At 30.8% G+C, this 16,132-nt stretch overlaps 1 protein-coding gene across 1 annotated transcript; it reads left to right on the top strand.

The window, feature by feature from the left end:
- Positions 1 to 10,720: 10,720 nt before the first annotated feature.
- Positions 10,721 to 15,694, top strand: LOC111677446 (pyridoxal-dependent decarboxylase domain-containing protein 1). The gene is made up of 9 exons (XM_023438561.2): positions 10,721 to 11,069; positions 11,128 to 12,024; positions 12,079 to 12,150; positions 12,209 to 12,412; positions 12,669 to 12,737; positions 12,806 to 12,997; positions 13,059 to 13,574; positions 13,642 to 13,835; positions 14,713 to 15,694. The coding sequence occupies exons 1-9, from the start codon at positions 11,007 to 11,009 to the stop codon at positions 15,131 to 15,133; spliced, it is 2,628 nt and encodes an 875-aa protein (XP_023294329.2). The 5' UTR covers positions 10,721 to 11,006; the 3' UTR covers positions 15,134 to 15,694.
- The last annotated feature ends 438 nt before the right edge of the window (positions 15,695 to 16,132 follow it).

Here is a 16,132-nt window from a genome sequence, read left to right as displayed (position 1 = left end):
AAGAAAAAAAAATAAATAAAACTCTTGCACACACACACACACACATCAAACATACCAAATAGAAGGTGGTGAATTTTATAAAATTGTCATTATTTACTTAACATGATACTCACACTAGTGTTGAGATAGAAACAAACACATAAACAACAAATATGGAAAATATACTTCTGTTATATGTATGTATATAGGAAGTACATGTATGTATGTTGGTTTTTGCCTTTAATTCAAATAAAGAATCATTCAGTCATTCTCACCATCAAATTATATATTTTTTTAACTTTAATAACCCTGTAGTTTTAAAGTTAAACATTTCGTTTAATTTCCAATTTATATAAAACTATCATTACTTTTTAAACCACTAGTAGCTTGTAAAGTAGTGCATTGCATTTATTAAGTTCCCCAGTTTAAAGATTAATCGGTAACTACTTATCACACTCAAACTGCAGGATTTGTATGTACATTTGCATATATCTATATATGTATTTACATACATATGGATATATGTATCATTTAATGTGTATAAATTTGTATCAATGTGTATTTGTATCCTCATGTACTTTTTTTCTCAAAACTTGTTCCTTTTACTTGTATACAAATAAGTACGTGTATTACTAAACTCATACGACAACACTTAGTCGATCACTAACACAACATTATATGTAGTAGATGCTAATGTGCATACATAGTTACGAGAACAACTTGAAAAGTTATTTCATAGGAAATAAAATGAACGTACAACTATCAAAGAAGATCAAGTGCAACACATCCCGGGTCAAAATCCTAAAACGATATGTATGTAATTATATATGGAGGTTATACTTATAAAAAGAGGCAATCTTGGAGAATTGGTTTAAGTCCATGACATCTGCCTTCTCGCACATAAACACATGGGCATAACTGGTATGCTGAGCGATGTAAAACAGCTGGGCGGCCAATTAACATATCTAAGACCAAAGTAATGCACATAAATACGAACAACATCCGAACAATAAGCCTCATTATATCAGATGTCGAATTAATAAATGACGTGCAGCATTCAGATCTCTTGAAAAGAGAAAGAAAGGAAAGAATATTTAACGCCAACTAAAATCGGTGGTACTTTATGGCTGCGAAACATGGAATCTAGACACCAAAGAATGGCAGTTTTTATAGACCTTTGTTAATCTATGCCTAAGGAAAATAATATGCATCTTCTATCCGAACACCATCACTAACACAGCTTTCTGGAATACCAAGACGCGGGAGCCAATATGGAAATCCGACGCCAAATATGGCGTTAACGCCAGCTAAAATCATTGGTACTTTATGGCTGCGAAACATGAAATGAAACCACCAAAGAATGGCAGACTTGACAATACTATGTTAATCGATGCCTAAGGAAAATAATGCGCATCTTCTGCCCTAATATCATCACTAACACAGCTTTATGGACTGATAAGCAGCAGGAGCCAATTTCATTGGAAACCCGAAGCCGCAAGTGGTGTTCAGTTTTGGACTGAAATGCGCAGTGTAGCCGAAGAAGAGATAGACCAATTAATGCATTATATATTAGTTCTTATATAACGCTCCAGATGAAATATCAGAAAACTGTGATCTCTCATATATAGCTCATCAAAAATCGGCCACAAGTCTTTAAATAACGCTCTGATACAGAAAATAGCAAAAATCTATAAAAAAAAGATTTCTGTTGGTATCAAAAGAAATACTTAAAAGACTTTTCCTCTATATGGAGCAATATATTTCGATGTCCTTTAATTTACTTAAAAAAAAGTCCTTTTTCGCTTAACTACCTATTTCTTTGGGCATTGTGTATTTCAAAGGTTTATACAAATGACTACAACTACAACGAAAAAATAAAAATGACTAAAAATTGAAGTCAACTTGAACGGATTCTGATGCTAACAGGAACCCCAAAGGAATTTCTAATGTTTCTTTAGATGTCCTTGCTCCTTTCTTATGCTCTTTTTTTCTCAGTTAGTGTTTTTTTGTGCTTTTGAAATCTCAATTCAAGTCAATTTGCCTAGAACTTTACAGTTGTATAGTATTTAGGTTTTTTTTCTTTCTATCAATATTTCAAAAAGAAATAATCATGCTACTAGTTATATTTGAATGTTATACATACATATATTCCAATTTAATATTATAATTTAAAGTTTAATAATTTTCTATTGAATTACTAGATTATTTATTTAATATTCTTCACTTTAGTAAGTGACAAATCTTCAACAATCTCAAGAAGCAACATTTATAAGAATTTCTTCTAGTTAATGAAAAAAGTTGATGCCAAACGTCTAAAAAAATATCCATTGGTTAGGATACAATCAACATTTTACTTATTATGTTACAAATGATATGTTAAATCACATCAACCTTCTCCTTTTACTGTTAGATCTGATAAATGCACAGGGATTTAAGTTAAATAAAAGTAAAGAGTAACAATCATACTCCTTCTTCGCTTATGTATATCATGTGTGTGGATGGCAAAACTGCAGATAGGTTATCTTGGGGTTTTTTATTGCACTGTCAGGATAAATTAATTTAAAAGTGTTGTAATTAATTTAACTAAGAAACTCTAAGGAAAATATATATGTTTGAAACATATTTTAATTAAACCCTTTTGATCGATTGAAATGTTCTTAATTGGAAAGGCGAAGGCTTTAAGAGATGGTTGGGATCGTTCAAAAAAAGAATCATACGGTACTTCTTACAGTTTTTATTTATCTACTCGGTTGCATCTGTAGTTTTGCATTCATATTTTTAGTTGTTTGCCGTCTGTAGCCGAAACTAGTAGTAACTAACCGAGAGCTGAAGTATATATCTCGTCGGGTTATATACCGTAGACATGCTTTACTATCAAGTAGTTATCTTATTAAAAGCAGAGAAATTTATCTCCTTTTTAGTTATCTACTCGGATTGCATCCGCAGTTATGCATTCCTAGTAGTAACTGATCGAGAGATTAAATTTATATCTCGTCGGGTTAACTATACAGGTAGTTGGCTTATTAAAACCAGAGGAATTACATCAATAGTTGTATGTTCTCGAAATTAATTGTTAGACGACCATTATTTAACCGGATTATAATCCAAATGAAATCTGTGTGATATATATCATCGGATTGCATCAGATTCATTTTCATTTCATTAGTCTTCTACTATATTAGTCTTTGAAGTTTAAAGGCCCGCACGTATCCGAAATATCTAAACCATTTCCAATATATTTCAAAGAAAAAATACCTTTAAAGAGCCTTGATATGCTGAACTTTTAAAGCGACAATTTCCACTATATAGACAACAAATTGGGAGCTCAACATGTGCCCTATATAAACAACAATCGAAAGCTTAAGTTATCCACTATATAAACAACAATTAGAAGATCATATAGACAGCGATCCCTAGCTAAAGTTATCCACTATTTACACGGCAATCGAAATCTAAAGATGTCCTCAATTTTATAAAACAATTTCCTTCTTAAGTAATCCGGCCACTATAATTTTCTTCATATGGTTTTCTCGCCGAAAGAAGTTCTCTAAAAACAATTTACTCTATTACTTACCAGCTACTTATATTACATTACATTCTCCTACAAGCACTTAGTTACATTTTAATTAAAGTTCTTGATCTTTCTCACTGGCTAATAAAAAAATGAAAAGAAAATACTTGTCGTGGTATAAAATAAAGAATAAACTCACACAACTCATGTTGCGAGTTGTGTTCATTGCCACTTAAATAAAACCATTTTATAATTCTGTGTACTTCCAATGAAAATGAATGAATGATACAAAACCAAAGAAAATAACTTGTCTCGATTTGTAGTGTTAAAATCCATCATTTGATGTTGAAACACAAAAAGAGAATATTTTAATACACTCACACTGCTGACAGTCTACAACTGCAACCCAAATAACTTATATATCTGTGGCACAGTTGAATGAAGTGTCTGCCGGTGTTGCAAGTAGAAAAGTAGAGAATAAAGTAGCTGTAGTTGTTGTGTATCTACCACATTCGTATTTGTACATACAAAGTCTTATTCCAAGTTAATGGCTAAGAAATCCTTTAATCCTTTTGAATGTGAATCGTGACTGGAATGTGCCATCATCGTTCCATCTTTAATCTTGTATTTTCGTCTACTTTATCTTTCAGTTTTATTCGTTTTTTAGTTTTGTATTTTATTTTATTCTATCTATGATTTTAAACATATTGTTGTTGCTGTTCGTATGTTTGGAATATGTTTGAATGTGTATATTTTAACTGCATCAGTTAAGTGACTGACAGTCACTTTATGTTTAAAATAGAGTTTCCATTTAATTTACCTTCATCTTACATAGTTCTTTCATCGATTGTGATAAATCCAAAAACTTCTAGTTTGGATACAGACTGATGCTAAGTGATTTTCTCTGAACTTTCCGATAGTAAGAAAGCAATGAAGATGACACCAGTTGATAAGGTTAAGTATATGTTGGTCTGTAAAAGAACTTTATAGGGAATTAATGTGCCACCAATTCTGACACTGAACGACGCTCGCTTTTTGCGGCTATTAATTGCGCAACCAGAGTGATAAGGAAATGAAAACTTCCCAATTTTCGGCCATAGCAACAATTCCATGCTGTTGATGAAACACCTTGACGAGCTGAGAGACGATTATTTGACAACCTGCCAACATATTGTAATATACAAAAGGACACAGTCATCCCGATAGTAAAACCAAGAAAGAATGCAACAGAGAGTCAATTCTTTTCTTCATTTCACTAGACTCGCCGCTCCTGTCACAACTGTCCATCTACCAAACAGCATCACCGGAATAACCACTCGGATTTCTCAGGTCTTAAATCAGCAGAGACCTTGTGAAAGGAGACTCCTAGAAGTTCTAAATGGATAGTGAAATATATTCTAAAGCCGTATAGCTAAACGAGGAGTACCATAGTGTGAAATTTTATCCCCCTATATCCACAAGGTGTGAAAGTGATGACTGTACTCTTTTGGGGATGGGCCAAAACATAATGAATGATTATCTCCGTAAAATACTCAAATTTTTCACTGGACCGAAATTATCGCTAGGGAAGTTTTCAGCAACGCTCTTCACCATTTGGACGAAGAAGGCAAGATATAATTAGGAAATCGTAGACGATGGAGTCCAAATACCGACTGAGAATCGCCCAACAATTATGATATACTGATTGCTTCTTCTGCAGATGTAAGAATTCCACATTTAGCAGAGATAGAGAAGAACTTGTTGAGAAAAGCTCTGGTACAACAGAGATCGTGATGGAGCGATAGGCTCAACGCCTACTGGTCTCGCATAGAATGTACCGTCCCCAATATATGCCCAACATGTGGTCAGTGCCCCTTAGCCAAATGGATCTATGGACTAATTCTGTAGAAGTAACCCATTTTGTTGATTTTAACCTGCCTAAGAATTTTTATATTGTGTGTTGGATTATATTAACTTTTCAAGGTTTGACAGCCTCGGAAACTTTAACAAAAGATATTTGTTAAGGCAAGGGTTAGAAAAAGTTTGAGCAAGTTAAAGTATCGGAAGCTTTCTGTTTGTGTCATCGCTTTAAGTTTCTCTAGCCTTTATTAGAACCGCTTAAAACATTCAACAGACAAACAAAAGATAAATTGTAGATAATCCACCATTATTATTATTTTTTTGTTTGGGAATAATGCTTGCAAACCCTAACATTAGGTATTTCCACAGGGGATAAGAAAATTAATTGTATAACATGTTTCTTAATTTCAAAACAAAATCAGAAAAATTTTGTGGAATATTAATCAAATGAAATTAATAAGGATTATAACATCAACAAGCAGTCTAGACAGTTTTTATAAATCTAATAAGGATACGATTATCATGGAGAAGTCTTAAAAATCTTGAGAGAAAATAAGAAAAGCAACAATATTTTTTAAACAAATACTTGTTCTATAATAGCTTATGTTATCGGAGAATAACACCCAATTTTTAAAATTCCTTTAAACCAGATTTAAACATATGCTATGTACTTAAATATGTGGAGAATGCAAAATATGGTTGTTTGTTTTAAGTTGCTGATACAACTTTTACCGTATCAGTTTTTGCCACCGGTGTAAGTGTTAAAGGTTTTCTTTTTAAGAAAAAGGATGCAATACTGAGTATGTGGCAGTTAGTATTACCAAGGAGTAGAAGAATTTGTATGTAGAGTATTTATACTTTTCTCCAGTTAAAAAATAAATACATTTTAAATAGAAAATAAAGGTATGCGTATGAGTATTGCTTTTCCTACGTATTTCCCCCCGTTTAAAAATGATGTCATTGCAATTTGTTTACTTTGTTATTTTGCCTTAAAGTAAGTAAAGTTTCTTCAATGTAATTTTACTAAAAACGTTTTACATTAAACAAAGCCAAAGAAAAAAACACGTTACAAAACATGTAGCAAAAGAAATGTCTGCGTAAACAAAGTGAATTTATTATAGACAAAAATTAAAACCAGCAATTTTCCTATGGAAATAAGAATTTTTGCATTTTTTGTCAATAGTTTATGAGTGAGAACGTACGTGTGTATGTAAATAGAAAAAGGCATTCGAAAAGGGTAAGTCGATAAATTTATGAAAGCTTAGAATAATAATAACATGACGGTAATATGTTGTTATATAAAATATTTTGCAGAAAATTTATTTTAGTTAAATTTATAAAATAGATAAACAGTAAATACATAACTAAAAAAATGTAAAACATTTGTTATATGATTTTTAAGTTAAGGTTCTTAAAAAATGACTAAATAACTCTGTTGAAGAGACAAATTGGATCTAATTTTTGGGGATATACTACTTGGATCTAAATGCATCTAATTTAACAGCCTTAAGGAACTACAAAAAACTCAAATTTGATTTACTTTTCTATATTTTTCTGGCCTACTGAACGATGGTCTTTTTCAACCAATGAGTGAGCTTATGCAACCGCCCCATTGTGCTTCTAACAACAATATGGAACATCCGGTCAGTGTACGTGCTTTTGCTCCAGAGCTATCTAAACTCCTGCTATAGATTTTTATCATCCAAGGCTCAATAAAGTTCATTCTTTAAACTTATATGCCGCCCAACAACACTACTAAAACAAGTAAGAAATTATATTCGGGCGAGGCCAACCATATAATACCCTACACCTGTTTATGTGATTTAGTTTTCATAATAAAACATTTAAATTTAATTGTACCTTGTCTCAGATATACTTAAGACATTTATTGATGAATAAAAATGTGGATATTTAAGGTAATTATTGAAGGTGGCTTTTTATAGGCTCAAATGAGGCCCCACAATTATAGAATTTATGAGGGTCATCATGGCTAGTATAGAACTTGGTTTTGCGGCTTTTTGTCGGATACGAGTTATTAAACATAACTAACATAAAAGCCCTATTCGGGAGTTCAGTTGTATGGGGGCTAGATGAAATAATGGACCGATCTTAACCATTTTTAATAGGCTTCTATTGGAACAATAGAATATCATGTACCAAATTTCATTGAATTATGTTTACATGGACGGACAGACGAACAGTCAAAGCTAAATCGACTAAGAAAATGATTCAGAGCAGATTGGTATATTTTAAGGTGGGTATAGTTCCAATATTATTGTGCGTTACAAACAACAGCACAAACCCAATATACCCTACCACTAAAGTGACTTCTGTTGTTTAGGCAACAACACCTAAGGGGCACCACAAGGTCCTACTGTGATAAGTAGCATATTTAGAGGAAACTCTAACATACTGAATCAAAAAGGCAAATCGTCGATAAATTAAAGATTAAGGTATTACAACTCAACAACGTCTCAACCAACCCAAATATGCAATTTTTTTAAATTGTAAGTCACAGGCTGTATACCATTACTTGACATGTTTTACACATCAAATAGAGTCCCCCAAACTCCAAAAAGTCTTATAATTACCTGCTAGGTATATCTCAGACTACAGAAAAAGGCTCCTCATCCAATAACCTACGCGAGTATACATACAAATGCATCATCGACGCTCGTAGACATTAAGTTTGCTATAAGTAAAGAGTGGAAGATACAGCAGAGATGGTTACTAATATAAAACCAGTTCTACTGTATTCTAGGACAAATTTTGTTGTAAAATGATTCAAAATCGCAGTTTATAAAAATTTCCTAACTTTCCAAACAAGATAACTGTTTTAATTGCATTTAATATTTACATAATATAAAATAGGCTCTTACCTTCTGTAATTAAGAACAAACATTTGACAAGCAGCTATTAATTATAACACCAACAACAATATTGAACTAAAAACATTACAGCAATAACATACAATAAGCATCCTTTTACATTCTTCACACTAGCACTAACAAATATCCGCCACAATTTCATGGCCAACTAGCCAACAAACACTATTGCTAAAGTTGTTAATAGCGTTTGTAACTAAAAACAAAACAAATGTATTTTATAAACACTTTTAACAAACGCCTCACTAAAATTTACTCCCGCACACAAACCACACACACACAACAGGATTCCATTAAGCCAGCCGCGACTGTCTCATTTACCAAGATTAATAGACACACGAATATCTTTTTTAAATCCGCTTGTATACGCACAAAACAATTGAATAACACTTTTATTATAACTTATTTAAAATAATTTCACCGATTTTATTCGTTTTAAATCATTTAAACTATTTAATTTTATTAATCTCTTTACTTTGTCTAGAGCAACGAAAAAATTTACAAGTAAACGATGAAAAATAGCGGTAAACTGTTGAAAACAGAGTTGTAACAAGCTAAAACAGGGATATTTGTTTTGTTTACATTTATCAAGTGGAGACTTTTAAGCAGTGATGTCTACTGTTAACCAACAGTACTGTTAAAAAACGTTACAGAGTAGGGTTCTATCAATCGACTTTCGAATAATCGACTTTTTGTCTAAAATTCAACTATTTTGTTCCAAAAAAGTAGATAACTCGACTATCGTCTGTGAATAAAGTCGAAAAGTCGGCTTTGGATATAAAAGTCGAAAAATCGGAAAGTCGGAATATGTCAGAAACTTGTATACAGTAGAAAAAAGTAAAAAATAGTCAAAAATTTTAGTTAAGGGGAAAAAAGCCAAAAAAAAAAATCGGAAAAACTTGAAAAAAGTCAAAAAGTCTATAACTCGGAAATAATAGAAAAAAGTCAAAAATAGTCGATAAGTCAAAAAAAGTCGGAAAAAGTCGACTATTTATAAAATACTTAAAATCTGAAGTCTAAAAATCGACTTTTAACTAAATGCAAAAAGTCGAAAAGTAGAAAAAGTTTAAAAGAATGGTATAAAAACAAAATGTATTTTTATATAAAAAATGTATTTATTGAAAAAAGCTGTAAAATAAAAGTACGTTTGAAATAAAATTTTAATTCAAAGAAAACAGTCACATGAAAAGTTATATTTTTATGAATAATAAAGAACATATTTAAAGAACTAAATCAATTTGTTGGTGTTAATGAGAATAAATTGTAACTTTTTAAAAATGTGCTTTTGTTAACATTTTTCTTTAATTTAATCTTATTAATTTGCTATTAAAACCAAGTCATACTTACATATATTTTATAGATAACTGTAATTTCGCGTACAATATTAAAAAGTGGTCAAGCAAGCTAAACTTTCAAGGGTTTTGACAAATAAAATTTTTTACGAGAAAGTGCTATTCATATGGAGCTCGTATATGTGAGGAGTATTTCCTTTATGTGAGAGTCGGACTAGTTGTTACACTTTCACCTTAGTCATTCTTTTTTACTAAATACAAATTAAAATGTATGGTTTGTCTAAGCCGAATACATAAACTCTACGACAAAAAAAATAATTTTCGGAAGATATTTTTTTATTTGAACCTTTTTTAGATTGTTATTTATCTCAATATCGACATTTAAATTCGTTTTATCAGTTATAAATTAATTTCAAAGTGGACATTTTTATCTTTAGTTTGATTCCAGCATAACTTCATTATTACTAGCTCACTGTAGAAATGTCAATTATAAAGTGTGTGATTTAAAATTACAAAATTATTTTATTATTGACATTTTTGTTTATAATTTGTATAAATAAAAACACATTTTAGCAAAACAATTTTATTTTAAATTATTCCTTTGAAATGCACTTAGCTTAATAAATTATCAATTTAATTACGTTTAAATTTTCAAACGTGACTTTTATGGCAATATCACAAAACATGTTAAATAATATTATGACACATTATATCTAAAATAAAGGACGGATTTTTTATTTGTTAAAGTACATGCTAATATGAATATAATTGTTTTTACACTTTTATATGCATATAGCAAAAATTGTATTATTAATTTTATTAAAAAACTTTTGCATTCAAAATGTTTAGTTCCTTTTTTTAAATTCTGTTTTCTTTGTTGAATTTCATACAATAAATATTTTAACCGCTCGAATATACACATACAAGTTAAATGATTGAAGTACAAGTATATTTGATCTTATTTTATTCTTGTCTAGTTAGTTTATGTTTTCTTATTAAAAATTTAAATTTCAAAATTAAAATATTCTACTTAAGCTATTTCTTAATATAATTTACAAATTAATTGCCTCCATTAAATTTTCAAAATCAAATTAAACGTTTTAATCACTAAAATCTTAAAAATCCCCTACAAGAAACACACAAACAGCTGAACATAACCAGCTTATAGGCAACACTGTTGTGTAGACTTTTAATGACAACTGACGTTTGATGAATGAAAAAAAAAATAATAGAAAATACTGACGACGACAATTGGAGGAAAAAAGTGCATAGTTTTTAATGATTTTAAACGAAAAACAATAAAAAAAAATCCGATAAAATTTTATTTTGATATTAGAACAAGCATAATTATAACAAATACACACAACTGTGTAAACAAAATACGTGGTGCTTCAAAATTCTTAAAAATTTTGAAGGTGAAGAACGCAAAAAAAACGGAAAAACAAAACAATATAGGGCAAATTGTTAGAACCAATAAAAAATCTAGATAAAAAGTAAAAAATGTCCGGAGCCTGTGATGACGATAAAAAAGAAGCTCAACAACATGAAATTGCAGCTTCAAGTGTAATTAACAATGAAATTAATATTAAGTTAAAAATAAAAGTGATTTTTATCTCTACAGATACGTTCCGGTTTGGCTGAATTGGAGCTAAAAACCTCACAAGTTTTACAACGTTTGGAAAATGTTAAAACAGCCCCACCACCAACACCCACTGATGCGCCACAACAGCAATCGATTGACTTCAATGCTAATACGTCAGATGTTACAGACAAATCTGAAGATTTGTCATCATCGTTGGCCTCGAATTCGGTGAGTGTGGTGGCACTTTTACATGGCAGCCGCAAACCTCCTTCAGAAATTTTAAAATCATTGGAACAACTTATTTCCTATGCCGATTCTGAGGATGAACCCGAATTTCCCTTACCCGCATTAGATGATGTCTCACACTTGGCTTTAATCTCTCACAGTATAGTGGCTTATCTCTCGCACTTGGATCGTAAACAGTTGGTGAGGGTAACTGGTAATATAGCTGGCGATACCACCCACTGGTTGGGCACTCTCTTTAGATTTATGGATCCAGCTAGTAGTTTTCATAATGACAATGCTGATGCCATTTTACGTGTAGTACGTTTGGCAATAGTGGCCCGTTGTCCGGGCTATTTAGAGGGCGGTATACCAGCTTTAGCTCATCCCTGTTTATATATATCGGAGAATACCACACCTATGCGTTTGCAATATGCTTGTCGCCAGTTGGGTATACCTTTGGATGCAATACGTTTGATACCAGCCAATAGCACATTTGGTACTATGGATTTATCTCTGCTGCAGAGGCAAATACAAATTGATTTGGCTTCTCAAAGAACTCCTCTATTGGTGGTAGCTGATATAGGTGCTTCTTTGTGCGGCTATGTAGATAATTTACTAAGAATGCATGACATTTGTAAAACGCACAATTTATGGCTGCATGCCACTGGTCATGGTTTAGCGGCTCTCGTTTGTTCTCAAGGACCAGGAGTGGTGGGTTACAGCAACACTTTTTGTTGATACGATTAATATTATTTTCTTTTATAGATAAGTTCTTATGTGGATTCTATAGTTTTAAGTTTGGGCAGTTGGTTGGGTGTACCTAGTCTGCCTATTGTGGTAAGTTTTCTATTCGTAAGTTTGTTTGAATTGTTATTGTTATTTATGTTATTTTTAGCTACTTCATCGTCAACTTCAAAATGCTGCCTTGAATTCTTTTGAATCTGATCCCATATTATCGCGTCGTCTTAATGCTTTATCTTTGTGGACAAGTTTACAAGCTTTAGGTCGCGACTCCATTTCTGAGCGTATACATGTTGCTTTTCAAACTTGCAGTATTTTGTTTGAAATTGCATCTGAATGTGAGGGTATTAAAGTTGTGGTAAGTAATTTGTTTTTCATTCCACAAATCATGCTATTTGTGGCGGTTGATACTTATCACTATACTATCGAGGAAATATATAATTTAATAAAAGTAATTTATGAAAGATAATCGGACAAAACAAGAAAGTTACAATGAATTATTAGACAGCGAAAGAGTATCGTAAGAGCCTTGGACTCAAACCAATGTTTCTGCTGTAAATCTGAAAGACTCAATTTAAAATATTATATTTTATGATGATTTAAATATATTTCAGAGTCGAGCTCCCGGTGCTCAATCTGGCAAATCATTGGTAGATGTCATAAATAAACCTCTCGATGTTAATGTAAGTTTTAAAGTTTCTAAAACTTAAAAACAGATTTTAATTCCTTTATTATAATTGTCGTCACTTAGTTACTTTTTGAAACAGCTGCTTCGGTAGTTGTATTTCAATTTGATGGCAGTACAACTTTAAATACTTCTACTACAGGCGATGATACCAGTTCGTTGGAAGGTGTTAAGTCATTAGAAAAACTTCACAATGCTTCATATTTTGATCGTTTAAATTCTTGGCTAGGACAAATTTTACAACGCGATTGTCCCAATGTAAGTAGTAATTGTTTTATGAAAATGAAACATTTTTTTTTTTAATACCAAACATTTCCAGTTTGATTTCGAAATCATAGAACATGCTGTACATGGCACTTGCATACGCTATTGTCCACTCGAACTAAGTCTGGGCGAACAGCCACCTACTGCAGAAAATTTAGAGAATTTTGCCCAAAGTTTAGAGACTCATGTGGATATTTTACGTGCTACCATTAAACATAAAGCCACATTCATGCATTTGGTAGAGAAAAGTGATGTTTTGCGTTTGGTTAATTTACCCGAATGGGCTGGCATGGGTGGTGTACGTTTTGTGCCCGAAGGCTGGGAAACCCTACTAACCGATCAGGCTAAAACTGAACTTAATAAATTAAATGTCGATTTGGTGGAAACTTTAAAAGCCACCGATAATGCTTTCTCGCTGGGCGAGGGACCAGATGGTTTAATTTGTGTACGCTTTGGTATGGTAACACATGAAACGGATGTGGAAGAGTTATTAGATTTAGTAGTTTCTGTTGGCAAGAATGTTCAGGAGAATTCAAGAGTTTTGGATACCATGTCCGAAATTGTTAAGAGGGTGAGTTGGAGGGAATTATAATTGTTTGTAAAACTTTTGTTTTTATTAAAATTTTTCATATTTCTAGGGCATTCAAGCGGCTACTGCTGATTTGCAACGTGAAACCGAGGAAAGACTTTGGCAAGAGGGTATTTTACGTCATGTTCCCGTTGTGGGCAGAGTTTTCAATTGGTGGTCTCCCCCAGCCAAAGAGGCGGGCATCAAGGGTAGAAGTTTAAATTTAACACAGGGTGTAGTTGAATCTACAGAGAATATTTACAAGTGAGTAAAAAGAAATAAATGTTGAGACACAAAGTTTTCTATAGAAAATTTTGTCCCAAACAAAGTTTTTTATATAAAATTTTGTCTCTAAAGTTTTTTTAAATTTTTTTGTCTCAAAGTTTTTTATAAAAAATTTTGTTTCACAGTTTTTTGTAAAAAAATTTTGTCCCAAAATAATTTTCTATAGAAACTTTGTCCCAAAGAATATTTTTCTATAGAAAATTTTGTCCCAAACAAAGTTTTTTATATAAAATTTTGTTTCAAACTAATTTTTTTGTAAAAAAAAAATTTGTCCCAAAATAAGTTTTCTATAGAAAAATTTGTCCCAAAATAAGTTTTCAAAAAAGAAAAAGTTTTCCCAAAATATGTTTATTATAAAAATATTGTCCCAAAGTAAGTGTTCTATAGAAATTTTTTCAAATAAAGTTTTCTATAGAACATTTTGTCCCAAACAAAGTTTTTATTGAAAATTGTCCCAAACAAAAAATTTTGTCCCAAACAAAGCATTTTTTGTAGAAAATTTTGTCTCAAAGTAGAAAATGTTGTTTCAAATAAAGATTTCTCTATTAAAGTTTGTCCCAACCTGAGTTTTCTATAGAAAATGTTGTCCCAAACTTAATTTTTTATAGAAAATTTTGTCGCAAAATAAGATTTCTATAGAAAAATGTATACCAAATTAAATTTTTAATACAGAATTTTGTCCCAAAGAAAGTTTTTTATAGAAAAATTTAAATAATTCATTTGTTCTAAACTAATATTTTGAACTAATGTTTTATAATTTGTCCCAAAAAAAACAAACACGGAAAATTTCAAAATCGTGCGACCGACAAAAAAAATATCCAAAAATATTTTAAACTTTACACATTTCCAATTCTAGATACCACATGCAAATGGGTGGAACTCATGGTCAATTACCCGCTAATAAATCACCACCCACACCTATGGTCCAAACACCCATTATAACAGCAGCCAATGAAATACCGCCGGTATTTCCCAACAGCAATAACCAACAGACAACAACCAATTCTCCGGCAACTGCAAATGAAGCAATAAAAGACGTAAATACAGCAAATGCTGCTGCTAATGTTGTCACAACTACAGAAATAAATACAACACCAAATGGACCAGCCAACGGTTCGGCCGCAATGGATGGACACAATCGTACAGTTAGCCAAAGTAGTGGTGCTTCGGCACCCGAATTAGTGGCAATAAATAATAGTGCAATTATTAGTGATAAAACTGAAAATCCCAATATAAATTTAACTGCAAATACCGCTGCTAAAATCAGCAGTTCATAAAGCATAGAAAATGTTTTTTTCATTTAAATAATACTTTTGAACTCTTAGCTTTTGGTCCTGCTATTTATATTCTCAGTTCCTTTTTATTTTACTTTCTTTTTTCCCCTTTAACTTATAAATTTTCTACTAAATTATGAACTTTGCAAAGACATTAATACAAGAATGTAATGGTTGTTTTTGTTTTTGCTTTTTTTTTAATTTTGAAAATTTCTTAATTAGCAAGAAATTAAGTTGAAACTTATTAATCAAGATTTTTTTGTTGATTTTCTTATTTATAATTAAACTTTTCCAAATATTAATTAAATATTAAAGTAAAAAAGAAACACGTTAGAAATTTTCATAAATATTAAACCACTATTAAAGAAATAAACATTTTATAACATTAAACAATTTAATAAAATATTTATATAAAAGAAAAAATTATAATTAATATTAATAATTACTTACACACATGTATTATGATTAGAAAGTTTTTTCGCGCTTTCTTTAAAAAACGTTCCATTTATATGTATGAAAACAAAATATGTTAATCTTAAAGATTAATTGCAAAAAATATAAAAAAATATATAATAAATCTTGCTACTGCAAACAATTTAAATTTTTAAGAAATTTTTACTTTTAATCATCAAAACATTTTCATACTTAAATCATCGCTTTATTTTAAGAAACTTTAAATTTGTTTTTTTTTATTTCAAAATTATTTGTTTTTAAGATTGCTCTGTTATTATAAGGTTTCCCCTTTTTAAATTTAATTTAAAATATATTTACACCTAAAACATAAACTTATTAAAGCTAAAACTCTAGATTTGTATATAAATTACTTTTTACTAAAAAAAGTTTTATAGAAATAACTGAAAAGGATTTAAAGCTTTAATTTAATTTATCTTTTATGGTATTTTTATATTTATCCAAAAATTTCCTAATTTTTTGTTTTTATTATTTTATTTCAGTGAGAATTTCATTTCAACTAAAACATTAATTGGCCACTTTAACCTCAAA

Source organism: Lucilia cuprina, chromosome 3 (genome assembly GCF_022045245.1).
Source record: "Lucilia cuprina isolate Lc7/37 chromosome 3, ASM2204524v1, whole genome shotgun sequence".
NCBI classification, from domain to species: Eukaryota; Metazoa; Arthropoda; class Insecta; order Diptera; family Calliphoridae; genus Lucilia; species Lucilia cuprina.
Note: the sequence above shows the minus strand (reverse complement) of the source record. Positions and strands in the feature narration are given on the sequence as shown.

Bases quoted from the DNA above. Each gene is read 5' to 3' on its own strand.
- LOC111677446 (XM_023438561.2), top strand. From the start codon at position 11,007: ATGTCCGGAGCCTGTGATGACGATAAAAAAGAAGCTCAACAACATGAA. The intron at 11,070-11,127 runs GTAATTAACAAT...TTATCTCTACAG, and splicing joins ATGAAATTGCAGCTTCAAGT to ATACGTTCCGGTTTGGCTGA. The intron at 13,836-14,712 runs GTGAGTAAAAAG...TTCCAATTCTAG, and splicing joins TCTACAGAGAATATTTACAA to ATACCACATGCAAATGGGTG.